Below are 19,405 nucleotides of genomic sequence, written 5' to 3'. Positions count from 1 at the left end.
TGTGAAGTATTTAAGCACAGGCCAAACTAAGATAAAAGGGGTAGCCTACCATCATAACAGTCCACATTCAGATGATTTTTAACTCATTTTTTCGTTTAACCAAACATTATTAACTAAAGAGAAGGATTTTGCTTCTTAGACTTGTCAGCACTGAAATATATGAAAATATAAAATATGTATTTGCACATAAAACATGTAAATCTAAATATACTTTAAATTATTTAAAAAGATAAAATAATATACAAAATGACATATTCTATTATAGATTAGTCACCAAAGGATCTAAAACTCAGAACCTGAAAGTTCCAAGTGTTGGAGGAACACACTTTTGGCTCTGAACATAAAAATCTGGGGAAGTCTCTGGCCATCACACAACTTTCCTTAAAACTGGACGGAGTGCACCGGACACCAGGTGCCAGGCTCTCCCGCATCTGCTCAGCTACAGCAGGAAAGCAGAAAGAACTTCTTACGATGAAGACATGCCCCAACTGGCCTTGACAGACTAGCTGCCCTGGCTGAGGACTCAGAGGAGTTGCATTTCCTTTTGTCCGGAATTTTCCTGAATATGGTTAACTAGGAGGGTGTGTTCAGGCCTGTTATTCATCTTCAGCTACATAATGTCATAAGAAACTTTTTCAAATGAGAAATTTAAAAATAATCGATGCATAATACAAATTGGTGGGAGCCTTCAAAAACTGAAAATGTCAGCTAAATTGTTAATTTAATTCAAAACAGCAAGGTTTTTAATGTTCATAAAGGTAGAAAGTGATGAAACTTCTAAAAAGCTAGCAAAAACACGGAGTGAAGGACCACATTTTTTTTATCATGGAGGCAAATCCAATTTCACTGCAGAGAATAAGCGTGAAAGCCAGGCAAACCTTTAAGGGCTGGTGTGGGTGAAAATAAGGAAAGCATGTTGTTTGCAGAACACACTCAGAGACTCAAGTGTCAAGCTGTACTTTAAAAACATGAAGTGCAGTGGGCACCTGCACATCCCCATGGAAGGTACAAGCTGCATCAGTGCTGGAAGGAAGATAAGAGCACAGCGACACAGGCGCTGCAGTGAAGAGACATAGGGGAGGCCATGTGACACGCAGTGACATGCCCACGGTGATGAGAGGCCTGGAAAAAGGGTGTGCCTTGCTTTTCTGAATTTCCTGCAAGCTAACCACTGTTTTGTTTGCTAAAAGCGGTTTTACTAGGCAGTCAATTCCAAGACCCTTGCATGTGCTCATGTTTACTACTTCTGCTGTCAGAAATGCTGAGTGCCTCCTCCCTGACTGGACCAGAGGAGGGCTTCTGGCAGAACAGTGGCCCCAGGAGGAGGTTATGAGGCAAGCTGGGGCATGAGCAGCCACACCTGTCACACCCGTGTTTATGCACCTGCAGGTGCTGTGTGAGACAGTCAAATGCAGAGCAGGTGGCAAAGGGTCCTCAGTCTTGGGCATTTACATACTCGAAAGAAGTCAGCGTGGGACAGTCCATTCAGACACACACACACACGGCCCCAGCACACCCCCCTGTGCATTTCTCACACTTAGCACATGCATGAGGCTCACCTCCAGGACCTGTTAAACTTTAAACAGATCGTTTTTTTTAGCCTGGCAGTAGTTAATGAGGTTTGAAAAGTTAAGTATAAAACAAATATTTAAGAAAGCACTCACACACATTTGCTTAGTGGAAGCCGTGCCTATTTCCAACTGTCCACCTGGCTCTACTAGGCATTAGGGGAGATACAAGGACAAAGGTGCGGAGGGCATGCCTGCATACCCACCTCGACCGCCGTACTGTCCGATAGGCACTGGGAAGAGAATGCTTTGCTTTTGAGTGTGACCGAGACCTGGACTTGGAGGACGAGTGGTACTTGGGAGAGCGCGACCTCGTTCGAGATCTTTTTTTGTGCTTTTTCTTTTTCTTTTCTCTCTCTTCTTCTCTTGGCGGATCTCTGCTTTTGCTTGAAGGCCTCTCGGGCAGTTTAACTTCTGAAGCAGGCAGAGGTTTGCCTCCAGTCAGCAGAGGACCGGGCACAGCACTAGCTTCCTGGGAACAAAAGGAAACACCTGGGATGAACAGAGAAACAGGACACCAGTAACACGGCACCCACCCCCCAGGGAAGCCCACGTCTCCATCTGCAGCGGCCTGAATGGATCCCCTGGCAACTCTGCTGCTTGAGAGTGAGCCATCTGCCCCCAGCCTCCCATCACGCAGCCTGCCCAGCCCCAGACAGCTGAGGCCAACGAGAAGCATAGCACTGGAGATGCCAAGTCAGAAGAAACCTGTTTATTCTTTAATAATTTTAAGTATCCATCAAAGTCATGGTTCCTCAAGCCTCCAATTTAGATTTTGAATGAATCTCTGTCCTATTCTGAAAATAGTTTTACTTCCAGAATGATGAGGTGCTGAAAATGATAAAGGAGGCTCATCCTCGACACTGCACACATCTCCATCTGAGTGTCGCACACACGGGAGAGCATGCACATCTCAAACGCGTCCCCACCAGGCACGCCACACCCATGGCAGGAGACAGCCCCTTCCACAGCTCAAGGCTAGTCCCCTTCTCCCTGAGAAAGATCACTCTTCAGTTCCCTGTAAGTGAATCTATTTATTTTTGAGTCAAAGTCTGTCGCCCAGGCTGGATGAGTAGTCTCAGCTACTTAGAAGGCTGGGGCAGGAAGAGTTGCCTGAGGCAAGTAGCTGGGACTACAGGGCCGCACTGCCACACTTGGCTAATTTTTTGATTTATTGTAGAGACAAGGTCTCACCAAGTTGCCCAGGCTGGTCTCAAATCCCTGGACTCAGGCAATCCTCTCACCTCTGCCTCCCAAAGTGCTGGGATGACAGGTGAGTCACTGTGCTGGCCCCCGTAAGTGAATTTAACAGTCATTAAGTGACTCACACCTGAAGACAGTGAGAAATCTCCAATTTATCAGTTAGTGCCCTGAGGACTGCACTGCAAGGGTTAGGGAAAACTACTCAAGCCCTGTGCTCAATGGGCCTACGCGGCCTCGGTCCTGTCCCAGAGCCCATGGGAACAGAGTCAGTGGGTGCAGAATGACATCTGTAAGTCTGCAGTTGCTCACAGGGTTTCCCTTCCTTCTCCCCCTCTTTGGGTCCCTGTGGACAGGCCAGCTGGATGGGGGAGACCACACTTCGCAGAAGGGTGGCTTCTCGCTTTGGCTACGATGAAGAGCAATGCAGCAGCGCCCTGGTGGAGATGACACTTGCACTGGCTGCCGTGTGATAGAGCAAGGACCTTGCACCCGTTCCTCGGGGCCTCTCCTTGATATCCGCAACACATGCCCAAATCTCTCTCACGGTGGTGAAGACCTCACAGGTGGCAGCCTGCCTGTCCTGGCTGGAGGGCTGAGAACCGTCGGTGTCTGCTACCTGGAAAGCCATCCCAGCTGAGGGTCTCGAGCTGGGGACTGGCTGTCCTCCTCTGCCTACCTCTACCAAGCTCCCCTGGAAGGCTCTGCCTAGAATATCTCCAGGAACATGTTCTCGAGGAAGCCTATTTCATTGTGAGGAAGGTTGTATCAAAAAGGTCCTTCTCACTGCAAATTCTCTTAGAGTAACATTTTTCAGGTTAAGTTTTAAAATATTTTATTGTTAACTCTTTTTTTTTTTGAGTTGGAGTCTCACTCAGTCGCCCAGACTGGAGTGCAGTGGCTGTTCCCGGCCACCGCAGCCTCAACCTACTGGGCTCTGGCGATACTTCTGCCTCAACCTTCCGAGTAGTCGGAATTACGGGCGTGCACTACCAAGCCCGGCTAATTTTTTTGGTTTATTGTAGAGATGAGGTCTCGCCAAGTTGCCCAGGTGGGTCTTGAACCTGAGGGTTCAGGCAATCCACTCACCTAGGCCTCCCAAAGTGCTGGGATTACAGGCTGAGCCACTGGGCCCAGTCAACTCTTTTTTTCTTTTTTTTTGAGTGGGCGTCTCACTCTGTCACCCAGGCTGGAGTGTAGTGGCACGCTCATGGTCACGGCAGCCTCGACTTGCTGGGCTCAGGTGATCCGTCCACCTCAGCCTTCCAAGTAGCTGGAACCACAGGTGCGAGTGCGCCACTATGTCCAGCTAATTTTTTGATTGACTGTGGAGACGAGGTCTCACTATGTTACCCAGGCTGATCTCAACCCCTTAGACTCAGGCAATCCTCTCACCTCAGCCTCCCAAAGTGCTGGGATTACAGGTGTGAGCCACTACACCTGGCTTGTTAATAGACAGGCGAGGGTGATACTTTTGGGTTCAGCATCCCGGCAACAACCTCTCCTACGTGCACCTGAAGGGAGAAGCTTCTGATCCCCAAGGTGCACAGGACACAGCTGCAGTCCGGGTGGGCCGGCACGAGTGTGCTGTGCACTGGGCGCAGCTTAGAGGCCTGCAGCACCCGAAAACCAGCTTCACGGGGAACAAATTCCAGGAGCCATGGCCTCTTCATCAGGAGTCCCCACCGCACAAGTAGGATTCGGCACCTGGGATGAGGAGGCATTCAGAAGTCCCAGATGCTAGGGAGCGTTCGAGTTCAAGTCAGAGCTGCTGCAAGCCCGTTCTGAAGCAAGGCGGAATTCCCAAGAAAGCAGAGACAGCCCTCTTCATGGGGAGCTGGATGGTCCAGCCCAAGCAGGCGCTTGTCCGTGACAAGGATGGAGACACCGTGCCTCCTGTAAAGAGCGCACTTGTCACTCTGCAGCTCACAAGTCACTGTGCCCATCTGGTGTGTGGCCACCTGTTACACTAAGGGAGACGAGATAGGTCATGGCCCCCAGTCACCAACTGTGGAAGGACAACAAAGCCAAGATGGGCATGAGAAGCCATCCAAACCCAGGAAGATGGGAGAGGGAGAATTGTCAGCTCATGGCTATTTCCCTTTCTGTTCATATCATCTACTTAATCATCTGTGCCTCTGAACTTTATTGTTTATTTTCCTTTATCCTAACTAGTGCCTGTCATTAGTAAACTTATTTCTCACCACGGTTAAAGCTCAGTATTCCATTTTGAGGCTGAGGGGATAATCTGAACCACTTTTAAGAGATGACTTGTAATCAAGCCCAGGACCTCTTGATTCTAATATGAATGACTCTCCTTCCTGCTAAGGTGGAGACCTCAACTACACTGACCTTTGCCAGGCTGAATGCAGATGATTCATTGTGTTGACCTTACTGGATTTTTTCCCCCAGCTTTAAAGTACTAACATGATATTTAAAAACCCAGTAATTAGACTTGAGAAAAAAATTAGGGATAACAAATACCATATGCCAGACAGCAGCTACCCAGTGCGGAGTCTCACAGGGTCAGCCGTCATAAGTGCTCTGCCCACATGCACCAGGACACTGCCCTGCGCACGCCCGCCTCTGCACAGCTGACCAGGAGTGGGGGCGTTTTTCTCTTGCAGAGACAGTGCATGACACACCTCACCACTAGGGGTATCGATGATGCTCCAAGGTCACACACAGCTCCCCCAAGGCCATGTCACAGCGAGTAGGGGGCTGCGATGCAAGTCCACATAGCTTGGCTCTGGGGTCTGTGCTGCCCACCCTGAAAGCGTCAGGACAGACGTAGTCCATTGAGATGCACTGTCTACCTCACTGTCGCCAAGGTGAGAGGGAGGGGCCGTGAGTGGGCCACCTGGGCTGGAGGCTCAACCTGGATGCACTAACAAAGCACCAGCGGCCGGCTCTGGTAGGCCGGAGGACTGCACAAGGGGCTCTGACCCCAAGGATCCTATGGTCTTGGCCTGCCACCTCGAGTGAGGGAAGAGTGCAGGGTGCATAGGCAGCCCCTCCAACCTCTGCTGGAGGCATTTCTGAGCACCCAGTGAGAGGGTGGGGACAGGTTCAAGAAGTACTCAGGTGACATCAGGTGTGGGCAGTGTTTCTCATGGACACTCGTAATCACAACCATGAAGCTCTCAGAAAACGCAGGCAGGGCTGTGTGGACAGGCAGTGGGCTGCCCCTTCTGCACCCGGAACCTGCTCCCATGCATGCCCTGTCTGACCTCCCAACCCATGCATGCTGGAGGATGTTCACTCTACCTGGAGCCCGGGGATAGGCCAGGGCATCCTGCCCTCCCCAGCTACAGGCTCTCGTGGGAGAAGCGTGACCAAGCCAGGCCAACCTATGGACCAGGGTGGTAGGAATCCTCCGTCATCTGCGGCCTGGAAAGTGCTGTACTGCCTCCCAGCTTGGGACACGAGCTCAGCACTTTGTGCTGAAGCAACCTGGGGAGTGGTGGGTAAGTTTCTGACACTGCAACAAGAGCTCCAAGATACTACAATTGAGACTTGAAAACTGTCAGAGAAATTTAAAAGACCAAAAGCCAAAGAGCTGTTAACTAGGGCCTCACTGCAGTGACAGAAAGCTCAGCTTCGTGCGGTCACCGAGCACCTGGGTTGGGCTTGTGGCCAAGGGCCTTACATTTATTTATTTAATTTTTTTTTTTTTTGAATCAAAGTCTCACTCTGTCACAGCCACTGCAGCCTCGACCTGCTGGGCTCAGGCGATCTTTCTGCCTCAGCCTTCCAAGTAGCTGGAACTACAGGCGCGCGCTACCATGCCCGGCTAGTTTTTTGATTTATTGTAGAGATGAGGTCTCACCAAGTTGCCCAGGCTGGTCCCGAACCCGTGGGCTCCGGCAATCCTCTCACCTTGGTCTCCCAAAGTGCTGGGATTATAGGCATGAGCCACCGCACCCGGCTGGTCTTACATTTGAACAGCCACGTGTGGCTGGTGGTCAACACATTCTTCAGAAAACAACTTTCAACATAAAAGCAATTTCTGGCTTAACCCAGAAGATTTGCAACTGACCCACTAATTTAAGCAGCATAGATATGAAGAATCTGGAAGGAAAATTAAGTGGCCATTGCCCAGGCCAAGACTGTGGCCCCTTGTCCACTGTGGCTTCTGAAGGCCGCAGACAAGCCCCTGAACATGGTGGCGGGTGAGCAGGGCCCAGACCCCGCAGGAGGCACAGGACACTGTGCGTGGGGGCAATGTCAAGGGAGGCTTCCCAGAAACCAAATTCCAGCAAAAAAATGATCAAGACCTAAATCATGACTGGGTGCGGGGAAGGAGAGGGCAGGCGTAAGTTGGTTTAGTTAGTGTTCAGGAGAAATCAAAGAGGAACTTTTGAAAAAAATCATTTCCAAGTGCGTTTGGGAACTTACCGCCCACCACTGATGTAACACTGGAAAATAATATTGATTAGTCCTTTTGTCACAGTGAAGCATTTGGCAACAAATTAGCACATGAACTGGAAACCATTACTTCCTGCTGTGGCAAACTGAGTTGCTCAAAAAGCAGACTGACTTGGTATTTGATTGTACTCACAAATAAAAGGCAATCTTAGCCTGGCTTGGTGGCTCAGCCTGTAATCCCGCGCCTTTGGGAGGCTGAGGTGACTGGATTGCCTGAGCCCGCGGGTTCGAGACCCGCCTGGGCAGCGAGACCTCATCTCTACAATAAATCAAAAAATCAGCCGGGCGTGGTAGCGCACGCCTGTAATTCCGGCTACTCGGACGGCTGAGGTGGAAGGATCGCCGGAGCCCAGCAGGTCGAGGCTGTGGTGGCCGGGAGCGGCCACTGCAGACAGAGTGAGACTCCAACTCAAAAAACAACAACAACAAAATAAAAGGCAGTCTTATTTGTGAAGTGAGCCACCTTCACTATGGAACGAGAGGTCCATGCGAGGAACTGAAATAAGCTCCAGGTATGGCACATGGAAGTATACAAAGGGCAGAGTGTTTACAATTCTGATGACAAAGTAGTGGACACAAAGGCACCAGAAGAAACATGGGCAACCACAACGAAATGTCAGTCCACAGGGTGGCAAAATGCAAGAAATGTCGGAGAAGTGACTCTGTTTCGCTTGTAACTAAAAGACATAAGTCAGACAGATGCCACTTGCTCACCCATCAGAGTGAGAATCAAGACTGATGACAAAGCTGATGGGCATGAGAAAACAGCCTTCACCCAAGGGAGAGAAACAAAGCCTTCGCTGCCGAGGCTGCTGGAAGCCAGTTAGCAGTCTCAAATTACAGTCGATCCCACCCCACTGCAAGGGGCTGGAAGCACACACAAGGGCGGGGCACACACAAGGTATGATGTAAGGGTACATGCCTCATAGTCATTTAGCCAATAAACATCTGCTGCGTGCCTGCAGCAGACCACGTACTACTTCCAGCACTGAGGCGGAAAGATTCTACAGCCAGTGAAAAAAGCGAGATGTCAGAACAATGGAGGGGGCACCATCCCATTATGGCAATATTTTCAATCTATACATAAAGGAAGCAACATTATTTTTTCTCTCAAGAATACACAGGAAACAAAAGGGTCAATCTACAAGGGAATATTATTCAGCAATAAAAAGGAAATCCTATTATATGGTATGATGCAGATAAACCTTGAGGGCACTATGCTGAGTGAAATAAGACAGACACAAAAGGAGAAATAGTGTAGGATTCCACTGACATGAGGTCCTCAGAGACGTCAGATTCTTAGAAACAGAATGTAGAGTGGCAGTGCCAGAGGCAGGGGGGTGAGGAGTGAGTGAGGGATGGGGCGTTAGTTTGGCTTTAGAAGATGGATGTTCTGGAAATGGATGATGGTGATGGTTGTACAATGTGAATATACTTAATGCTATAAACTGCACACCCGAAAAAAGAAGGGTAGAGTGATAAATTTTGTCACAAATATTTTACCATAACAAAAAACCCAAAATAAATTTTTTAAATTGCTACTTCCATAGGAATTTAAGAAAAAAGATTACACCTAAAGAAAAAGCCCTTTCCTCCTCATTGTATACCTTTTTCTAACACTGAACTTTTAAATCATATGTATACATAAAAAGCAAGATGGAAATATACAAGTGCCCATGCTCCATGCAAATACGCCGCCTAAGGCTGCTTCTGTGAATGTGGAACCATGACCACGGAGCTCCTGCCCAGTATGGCACCAGGCCTTGAGTGTCCTCGTGCCACCTGCATGCATCTGCTTGTCCTGCAGGGTGGTCTGAGCTGGCCACGGCTCCCACTGATCTGGGGTGCCCCAAGCTCCCACCGCACCCACTTGCTCTTAGCCTCCAGGCTTCCTCACAGGGTGTGAAGCAGCCATCCTCGGTCAGGTCTCAAGCTTTCCTGGACTCGGGGCACTTTGCATCTAGGTCGCTGGGTCAAATGTCCCAACCTCTGTGAGTAAAGGATGTGACAGAATACTTAACAAAGGGGAAACTGTCCCCAGAAGTTGTTTTGGGCTAGAAATGCTCTTGAATTTGAATCTTATTTATGAAGATTGTCAGTTTAACTACAAGTATTTCTGTTTCAAAACAATTAAAGCCATTGATCACCATCTGCTATTACCACTGAATTTTTGCTGAAACGGCTTCAGAGCTATCATCGGTATGTGCACACACATATCCAAGGAGATCATTCCGGGGATTTAGACACTCATCTCGGTGTTTTGTAGATTCAACACCAAGGCTGGAAAGCAGGGGAAGGGTGAGGAGCTACACACACAACAGACAGGAGGGAGGCCCATGCTGTGGCTCATCTTGTGTTTGCCAGGCCATCTGTAGGCTGGGAACACCGTGGGCTAGTGGCGAACGGCTACAGCTGCCACTGAGTTTCACTGGAAACTGTCTGAGAACATCTGGATTAGCCAAGCAGTATCAGTGCTTTAGGCATTTTTGAGATGTCTCTTAATTGACCCCTTTATTCTCTGCACAAATGATATCGAAAAACAACAAAGGAAACCCCAACAACCCACCCCGGAACAGCTCTCTGCTCTCCCTGTCTCTCGCTCGCCGCGTGCACGCCCTCCACAGCTGCCGCAACGGTGGAGGTGTCTGCCGCGCTGCTTCTGGCCCTTACTGTGCCAAGAGCGTTACGATGTGGTGATGGCAGTCGTACTGGTCGTTCCTGGCTGCTGCTGCACATAGCCCTCCTCTATGGCAGAAGTCTCTCAAAGCTGAGGAATGGCCACAGAGCCTTTCTGCTTGTCAGGACTGGCTGCGGCCAGGGACCAGCAGCATGACTCTGAAGAGTTGCGGGACGGCTGCAGGGGGCGTCCCGGCCTCCCTGAAAATGTTCATTTCCAGGAGAGGCACTGTTGAGATGGTCCCGAGGACAGGACCTGGACCAGGCTTCAGAGCTGATGCTGGAGCAGGCGGGCTAGACCACCAGAGCAGGAGCCAAGTGCACAGCGTCCCGCAGCTCGGCAGGGTCCACAGATTCTCATCTCACTTGGCCATTATTGCCGATGCCTCCTGCCAGACTGCAGCGATCTCAGACTGCCCCCCACACCGGAAGGCCGAGTCAGCCTTCTGAAGGCCAACGCTCCAGCTCACAATGCTGCTTTCCACAGAAAGACAAGTCAGCCAAGTGACTACATGCAGCGAACTGGTTTTGAACAATGGCCTGGACTCTCAGAAATGTCAACGTAATTAAAGTAAAAAAAAAAGTGAAGGGTTTGTTCTTTATTATGGGAAAGAGCCAGCTACAAAAGACATCTGGGAACACTTGGAGAACTGTGGCTGTGGCCTGCAGAGGAGACGACGTGATGTCATCGGCTGATCTATATACAGGGTCATGGTTTCCCAGACAAGTTCTTCATGGGAAGCATGTGCTAGAGTACCCAGGGCAGAGCAGTCACCAGCGCTGCAGGCAACTTTCAGATGGTTCAGGGGAAAACAGGCCACTGAGGGAGAGAGCGGGCATGTAGGGTGCACTGGGGGCATCTACTAGCCCTTCAAATTTTCTAGAGGTGTGGAACTTTTCAAAAAGTAAAATTTCTGGAGCTACTCTTTTTTTTTTTTTGAGAGAGAGATTTGGTTAAAAAGATTTGGACTATTTTCAACGGCTCTTAAAAAAAAAAGGCCACCGGGCTCGGTGGCTCAGCCTGTAAACCGGCGCCTTTGGGAGGCTGAGGTGAGTGGATTGCCTGAGCCCGCGGGTTCGAGACCTAACTGGGCAGCAAGATCTCATCTCTACAATAAATCAAAAAATCAGCCAGGCATGGTAGCACATGCCTATAATTCCGGCTACTTGGAAGGCAGAGGCGGAAGGATCACCGGAGCCCAGCAGGTCGAGGCTGTGGTGGCCGGGAGCGGCCACTGCACTCCAGTCTGGGCGACAGAGTGAGACTCCAACTCAAAAAAAAAAAAAAAAAAAAAAAAAGCCACAACTTTTTAGCTATTGCTTAACTGTGTATCTAAATCTATTCTAGTATCATACAGTTCAAATGTCAAGGAGGCTTTTAATTCATCTAAAACTGTAGGGTCAGTTACTCAGCTGCTAAGTTTATTGACACGAAGACAATCCTCCTTTAAGCATCAACAGATCTGTCATACTCTATTATTTTTCTTACTTTAAAAAGTTATATCTCTAAAATGTTCCTGAACTTCCAGAAGACTCTTTGGATATTCTTGAAGTACAGTTTAATACAAGCTAAAATTCAGAGATAGAACTGCTATAAAAAATCTGAAATAACTCACAAGCTTCTCAATTGACGTGACTTTTTCACTGACTAGGATTCACAGCTGCCACTGCTGCTACTGAAGGAACTGGTGTCTACTGAAGGCCTCTGGTGTCAGGCCCTGCTGTAAGCACACCCTTGGCGCAGGAGCCTTGGAAGGTAGCCACAAGGCAACCCCCCCATGAGGCCACGAGAGAGGAAGGAGTCATCTATCCCTCAAGTCTGGGCTCTCAACTCCTCTCAGAAAGACAATGTGACCATGTTACTTTACAATTTGCGACGGGGTCTGGCTCTGTCACCCAGGCTGGAGTACAGTAGTGTGATCACAGATTGCTGCAGTCTCAAACTCCTGGGCTGAAGCAGTCCTCCTGCTTCAGCCTCCCGAGTAACTGGGACTCCAGACGCATGCCACAATGCCTGGCCAATTTAAAGAAATTTTTGTAATGACGGCATCTTACTATGTTGCCCAGGCTGGTCTTAAACTCCGGTGCTCAAACATACTTTTTCCTTTTAATTAGACCCTGGCATAAGCACTGCTGTCGCCAAGTGTGAGTTCCATGGGGCGTGGCTGCCAAGGCAGGTGCCAGCACCATCTGCGCACCACGTTCACCAGCCGGCCTGTGTGAGGTGCTCCCAAGCTAGCTGGTGAGTGCAGCCATGAGGCAGAGCTCCTGACCTGGGGCCCAGAGCGCTGAGAATGCTCTGAGACTGCAGACAGTATTTGGTGTGTGACACATGTACTTCCCAGGGACTGTCATATTCTCCCAGATTCACAGCTGCGAGGTGGAAAGCCTGTCACCCACGTGCGGAGGAAGAGCAGGTGGGCAAATGTCCCTTGTGCAGGGCAGGCACAGTCAGTGGGGGCCCCCACATCCTTGTCTGCTGTCATCCCCCTCCCCATGTGTCCCGCAAACCCCAGCCCCGCACGTACCAACGTGGGGTTTCTAACATACCTCCACACTGAAAGGACTCTCCTCAATTTTTCCAACTTCTGCTTCTGGCAGAGGATTTTTCAAGGTCTGTAAAAATAAAGCCGCTTTCCTCTTCCGTTCTGCTTGGAGCTGCTTCTCCTTCGACTCCTTAGATGCTTGGGCCAGCTTTTCCCGGGCAGCAGCTGCAAGGCGATCCTCCAGCTTTTGCTTTGCTTAAGAAAAAAAGCAAGAACAGAGAAGTTTAGAGCAGGCAGTATTTTATCTTGCTATCTTAACTGTCACAAGGCAGAAAACGGGTTACATAATACATAATAGGTGCACACATCAGACAAATCGCACTTTGAGAGAATTTGTTAATAATGACCTTTTTGGAACACTTAAGTTTCAAAGTCAGAGGTTGATGGGAATCAACACGAGGGAAAGCTGGATGAAACCTCACAGCAGCTCTCACAGGCAGGTCTCTGGAGTGTCCACACCAGGCCACCCAGTGTCTGACTTCCAAAGGACCCGACAGCTGGACACCTGCCTGGTGGACCTAGAAGTCCATATTCACACGCATGCGGGCACGCGAGCCTGCTCAGGGAGGGCACTATTGGCACGGTGTAGGCGCTTGAGGTGGACTGTGGTTAGAACATGGCCTCACAAGCGCTGCTTGATCTGTTTGCATATACAAAAAAAGCAATTTAAGAAAATCAATGAGAGGAGGCGAAAATCACAAATGCACTCGCCTATGAGCTACCATGATGCAGAATGTAATGTACTTTGGAGCAGGGGCTGGAAGCTGAATGTGGCCGGCTATGGGTCAGGGTGCGCAGGGACCACGCTGTGACCCGCACAGGGGCTGCGGCCCAGAGAGCAGCCAGCATGGCAGTCCTCATGGGCCCGAGGGTTCTGCGGGGACAGAGCCTTCCGACAGGGTGTCTCTGGCTTGGAGTGCCTCCCGCGGGCTGCCCGCCTAGCGCAGCGCCTCTGTGAAAGCCCTGTGCGCTGGGAGACGGCCAGCCCGTGGCTCTGCTCCCAGTGCTCATGAAGAGCAGTGCGCGTGACTCCCGCAGAGAAGGCTCCAGAACCCACACAACTCCCAGGCGTCCTGGCTGCCAGAGGCTTGAGATGCCAGCTGGCAGGCTCAGTATCTTTAGCTTAGCGGATAAATCTTATATTTACGTGTTTTCTTTCTGTCAAGAAGTTGAAAAGCTGTCGACAAACCTTGCTTTGCTTCCAGCTCCTCCTGGGTGAGTTGAGGTTTCTTCTCCTCAGCAACTACGCAGGGGGGGGCAACTGCCGGGTTAGGGTTTGCAGCGCTACTACAACTCTCTTGGCCTTCTTTGCTTGCTTCGTCATCGTCACTGTCATCATCTAGCTTAACACGGTTCTTTTCCAGGGGAAGCAGATCATTTTCTTTGGCCTTGATTGCAAAGCTTATTGGAGCAAAGGAAGCTATTGAGGAAAGGTGAAAATTGTGATATATTTTTAGGTAACCAGAAGCACAGAGTAGAAATCCTGGCAGACCCTGCCCCGTCGCCCACCTGTGCATCAGCCAATGGGAGGGAACAACTGGCATGGAGCCACATCTTACGCCCAGGCTGGAGTGAAGTGGCACACTCACGACCAACCCAGTGTAGACCCGTTGGGCTCCAGTGATCCTTCTCTCTCAGCTTTCCAAGTAGCCGGAACTACAGGCGCATGCTACCTGCCTGGCTGATTTTTGATTTATTGTAGAGACGAGGTCTCGCCAAGTTGCCCAGGCTGGTCTCAAGCTCGTGGGCTCAGGCAATTCACTCGCCTTGGCCTCCCAAAGCTGGGATTACAGGCTGAGCCACCGAGTCAGGCCTGTTTTCTTTTTTTTTTTGAGTCAGGGTCTCACTCTGGCACCCTGGCTAGAGAACAGTGGCACAATCACGATGATCACAGCCCACCACAGCTTTGACCTCAGGCGATCCTTTTGCCTCAGTCTCCTGAGTAGCTGTACTGCAGGAGCATGCCACCACATCCAGCTAATTTTTTCAATTATTTTTTCATAGAGATGAGGTCTCACTATGTTGCCCAGACTAGTTTTGAACTCCTGGGTTCAAGCAATCCTTCCACCTTGGCCTCCTAAAGCTGGAATTACAGGTGTGAGCCACCGTGGCCGGCCCCATTTCTCCTTTAAAAAAACGTCCACGGCTTAGCACATAGCTGAATCTGCTTATGTAGGCATAGGATGTGACTCCACTATAAACAGTCTCAAAAAATACCCATTACATAAAACAGCCTTTTCTTCCAAAGCAAAAAATTACAGAATCCATTCCTTTATTCAGCAAACACTTTTTACCTACTCTGTGATAAACATTATTATGTTAGACAATTCTCTACAGCTGTAAGACGATTTTAAACTTACCATAACAATAATTTAGGTGGTATAATTTCTCCCCCTAGAATATTTGGAAAACTTAATTTAACAGAAATATGAAGTTCCAAAAGGAAAAATATCATTCCCTTCCCCCATCCACACCACGGACACTGAATCCCTTCTCTTTCAGACACTGAAAAATGGCTCTTAACGAGCGTGAGCTGCCTGCAATAAGACACGTCCCTTTTAAAAACCATGCGTTATTATTTATGAAGGATATTCAAGTAAGCCACAATAAAGAGGATCTTAAGTGCACTGTACACCAGCTGACTGAGAGGTAAGTGGACTTGGGCGAACAAAGGAAGGTTCTAGAAAGGGTGTGACTTATTTCTGTGATCGTGCCCCTGGGGCCTCAGCTCCCTTGGCAGCACAGGGTGAACTACCGCTGGCCCTGTCCTCCCGCTGTCAGTGTTTTATGGCTCCACACCTGCATGCGATGTGAAGCAGACCCAAGCATGTGACATTCTATGACCCTATGAAATACGCCAACCCTTCATCAATGATCACCTGGCACTAGAGAGCACTCACCAAGATGGAACAACGCAGTATAGTTAAAAATGAAAGGTGCAAAAGTAGTCTTGCATTGACTATGAACGTTACACAATAGCACCCCACACAGTGTGCAGGGCAGGCTTCCAGTCGCAGCCCTAAACAAAGACACAACACAGGCAAGAACAATGTGTTTCGTAAAGATAGTCATCATGAACCATTTTACTGTGTTATGTTTTTTTTTTTCAATTGGAGTCTCACTCTGTCACTCAGACTGGAGTGCAGTGGCTGCTCCCGGTCACCGGACCCTCGACCTGCTAGGCTCCGCGATCCTTCCGCCTCAGCCTTCCAAGTAGCCGGAATTACAGGCGCGCGCTACCACGTCCGGCTGATTTTTTGATTTATTGTGGAGATGAGGTCTCGCTGCCCAGGCGGGTCTTGAACCCGCGGGCTCAGGCAATCCACTCATCTCGGCCTCCCAAAGCGCTGGGATTACAGGCTGAGCCACCGAGCCTGGCAGCTGTGTTGTTTTCAAAAGGTCTTCATCTTTTAGAGATACAAACTAGAATATGTATGGAAAAAATGCTATGGTGATGGGGATTTGCAGCACACTATTCTGGGGTGGAATTTAATGAAGTGACCAGGACACATGAAGTAAGGCCAGCAGGGGCTCGCTGCCGGCATTGCGTGACAGGTACCTGTATGTGGGGGTGAGGGGTCATCATACCACATTCTGTTTTCATACATGTTTGAAATTTTCCATAAGAAAAAAATTTTAGCCGGGCTCGGTGGCTCAGCCTGTAATCCCGTGCTTTGGGAGGCTGAGCTGAATGTATTGCCTGAGCCTGCGGGTTTGAGACCCGCCTGGGCAACTTGGCGAGACCTCATCTCTACAATAAATAAAAAAATCAGCCGGGCGTGGTAGTGCATGCCTGTAATTCCGGCTACTCGGAAGGCTGAGACGGAAGGATCGTCGGAGCCCAGCAGGTCGGTGCCACTGCACTCCAGTCTGGGCGACACAGCGAGACTCCAACACAAAAAAAAGAAAAAATTTAACAAAACAAACCACTTTACTGTCTGGAAGCAAATGCTCCCATCTCGGCCTCCCAAAGTGCTGGGATTACAGGTGTGAGCCACTGCACTGGGCCAATATAGATCACTTTAAAAAACAGCAACAGCAGCCGGGCTTGGTGGCTCAGCCTGTAATCCCGTGCCTTTGGGAGGCTGAGGTGAGTGGATTGCCTGAGCCCGCGGGTTCGAGATCCGCCTGGGCAGCGAGACCTCATCTCTACAATAAATCAAAAAATCAGCCGGGCGTGGTAGCGCATGCCTGTAATTCCGGTTACTTGGAAGGTTGAGGAGGAAGGATCGCCGGAGCCCAACAGGTCGAGGCTGCGGTGGCCGGGAGCGGCCACTGCACTCCAGTCTGGGTGACAGAGTGAGACTCCAACTCAAAAAAAAAAACAAACAAAACAAAAAACAGCAACAGCATTTCTGAGTATGAACATGTCAACTTATTTCACAATTTCCTATGATGGTTTTCAACTGCTTTATTTTAACACCAAACATGCTCCATGAAGATCATCCTCATGCAGGCGTGCCTTGGTGACTGTTTCTAGGAGTAGAGGGGCAAGAGTCTGAACACCAGACCCCCATGGCTGGGCTGTGCCAGCTTACATTTCTAGCACACCTCTACACACCACTTCTCCATTGCTGTTATTTTTTTAACTTTATCAATTTGAGAGGCAAAAACTAAAAACTTGCTGGGGATACACTGAAACGTATTTACTGGCCATCTATTTTTCTTCTTTGCTGGTCAATGATCTTTTCATGTCCTTTCTCTGTTTTTCTCCTGTGGTGATTATCTTTTCTTATTGATTTACAAGCGCTCTTTGTATAGTAAGAATGCTAACTCTTCTATTATGTTAGCAATACCACTGTTTTGTCTTTTAACTTTATCCAGGTACTGCCCTCATCAGACTTATTAATCAGTCCTTAAGCTTTATGGTTGCAATTCTTAGCAAGTCTTTCCAATTCCAAGATTATAAAAGAACACACACCTTTATTTTCTTTTACTTTTATAGCTTTATTTTAAATATTGAATTTATCTAGAATTAGTGTTGTCAGATGTGATGTCTTATTTATTTTTTTTGAAATTGGAGAGTCTGTTTTTCTAACATCAATTATTATAGTAAAGAAGTTTTACTATTAAAATTTCAGAAAATGTTGATGCTTTTTCAGTATCTGAGATAAAAACTTGAAAAGACACTTATGTGTTAATATGATAAACTATAATAGAGCTTCTGATGGTATGCCAGACTGGGGTTCTTCGGACAAATCCTAGTCATTCACAACTTATTACTCTTTTATACGCAGTGGATTTAATATAGTATTTTAGCATCTATACTTTTAAGCTAAGTGATCACAGTCTATGGATTGTTCAACTTTGAGAGCTTCATAAGTCTATCTTTCTTAATGTTCTGAGTAGTTTTAATGACACAGGCATTCTATTTCTTGAGGGTAAATTAACTCGACCTGTAATCTGTCTTGGCTGACTGCCTGGGTTTAGAGGCATCTCACTGAACAATATTTTAACAATTCTTTCAAGCCTACAGATCTATGTCGGTTTCCTAACTCTTTCTGACACACTTTCAGAAATTTATGTTTTCTTAGAAAATAATATTGTTGAGTGATTTTCAAATCATTTAAATTTAAAGTAATATATATTTCTGTGCACTTCATTTTTTTCTAGTGCTAACTTCTGGTTGTATCTTGTATATTTAAAAAAATACCTGTGATTTTCTTCTTGTTCATGGTGCCTATCTACATTTGCTTTTTTCTATACTAACATGCACAATAACTATATTTTACTGGTCTTTGCTTATTTTCTCACTAACTTCTGATTTTTACTGATCACATTTCTTGCTTTTCTTAGATGCCCTGTACAGTTTCTTCCTAGGTTCTTGAGTTCAGTACTTGTTTTGTTTTTATTTTTTGTTCACCAACATCAATATACAAAGCTATATAATTTTCTCTGAAGAGTTTCACTGCATTTGATACTTCTGTGATGAGTCGCATTCTCACTGTCCCCTACCTTCATTGAATCATGATTTCCGAGTGCTGGCATGTCCAACTTTCTGCTCTAACATTCAGAATACTGACTTAACCTTGACTTATGGTGGGGTGACGTCCTGATAAACTCATCCTAAGTTGCAAATATTCTAAGCTGAAAATGCATCTATTATTATTATTATTATTGAGTTGGAATCTCACTCTGTCACCCAGGCTAGAGTGCAGTGGCACACTCACGGCCACTTGCAGCCTTGACCTGCTAGGCTCAGGCGATTCTTCTGCTTCAGCCTTCCAAGTAGCTGGAAATACAGGCGTGTGCCACCATACCCGGCCAATTTTTTGATTTATTATAGAGATGAGGTCTTGCCAAGCTGCCCAGGCTGGTCTTGAATCCCTGGGCTCCAGTGATCCTCTCTCCTTGACCTCCCAAAGTACTGGGATGACAGGTATGAGCCATCGTGCCTGGCTAAAAATGCATTTAATACACTCAGCCTACCAGACACCCAGCTTAGCTTCACCTTGTTTCTATGTGCTCAGAACACTTCCATCATCCCACAGTTGGCAACATCATCTCACACAAGGTCTGCTTTCTCATCACGTGCTGAGTGCCTCATGCAATTTATGGACCACTGTACTGAATGTGAACACAGAACGGTGTAAGGGCACTTGAAGTATGGTTTCTGCTAAATGTATGTCACTTTCCCAAGGTACCATCACAGAGGCAGAACATGATCAGGTCGCACCATCTCAGCTGGGCACTTTCATCCACCACTAGGGATAGACCGTCACTACAGCAGTTAACATTTCAGAAGTGTCCTTCTGCCTGAATGCTTTTGCTCCCATCTCTATTCTCTTCCTCTGAGACATGAGAAAACATCTGTGTTTTGTCTTCTCTTCCAATCTAATCTTTAGAGCTTCCACTGTATTTTTATTTTTATTTTATTTTTTTGAGTTGGAGTCTCTCTCTGTCACCCAGACTAGAGTGCAGTGACTGCTCCCGGCCACTGCAGCCTCGACCTGCTGGGCTCTGGCGATCCTTCCGCCTCAGCCTTCC

General features: G+C 48.1%; 1 protein-coding gene across 4 annotated transcripts in view; it reads right to left on the bottom strand.

The window, feature by feature from the left end:
- The window catches only part of SFSWAP (splicing factor SWAP homolog), an 82,763-nt gene that overhangs the window by 17,842 nt on the left and 45,516 nt on the right, over nucleotides 1-19,405 (bottom strand). For all 4 annotated transcript variants that reach the window (XM_008061357.2, XM_008061354.2, XM_008061356.2 and 1 more), the window contains 3 exons: nucleotides 13,608-13,838; nucleotides 12,423-12,613; nucleotides 1,775-2,040 (listed from right to left, as the gene is read on the bottom strand). In XM_008061357.2, coding sequence (XP_008059548.1) covers nucleotides 1,775-2,040; nucleotides 12,423-12,613; nucleotides 13,608-13,838 — 688 coding nt within the window. The remainder of the gene's footprint in view (nucleotides 1-1,774; nucleotides 2,041-12,422; nucleotides 12,614-13,607; nucleotides 13,839-19,405) is intronic.

Source organism: Carlito syrichta, unplaced genomic scaffold (genome assembly GCF_000164805.1).
Source record: "Carlito syrichta isolate Samal-C Ts95f unplaced genomic scaffold, Tarsius_syrichta-2.0.1 Scaffold305214, whole genome shotgun sequence".
Lineage (NCBI taxonomy): Eukaryota > Metazoa > Chordata > Mammalia > Primates > Tarsiidae > Carlito > Carlito syrichta.
This window is presented reverse-complemented; position numbering and strand designations above follow the sequence as displayed.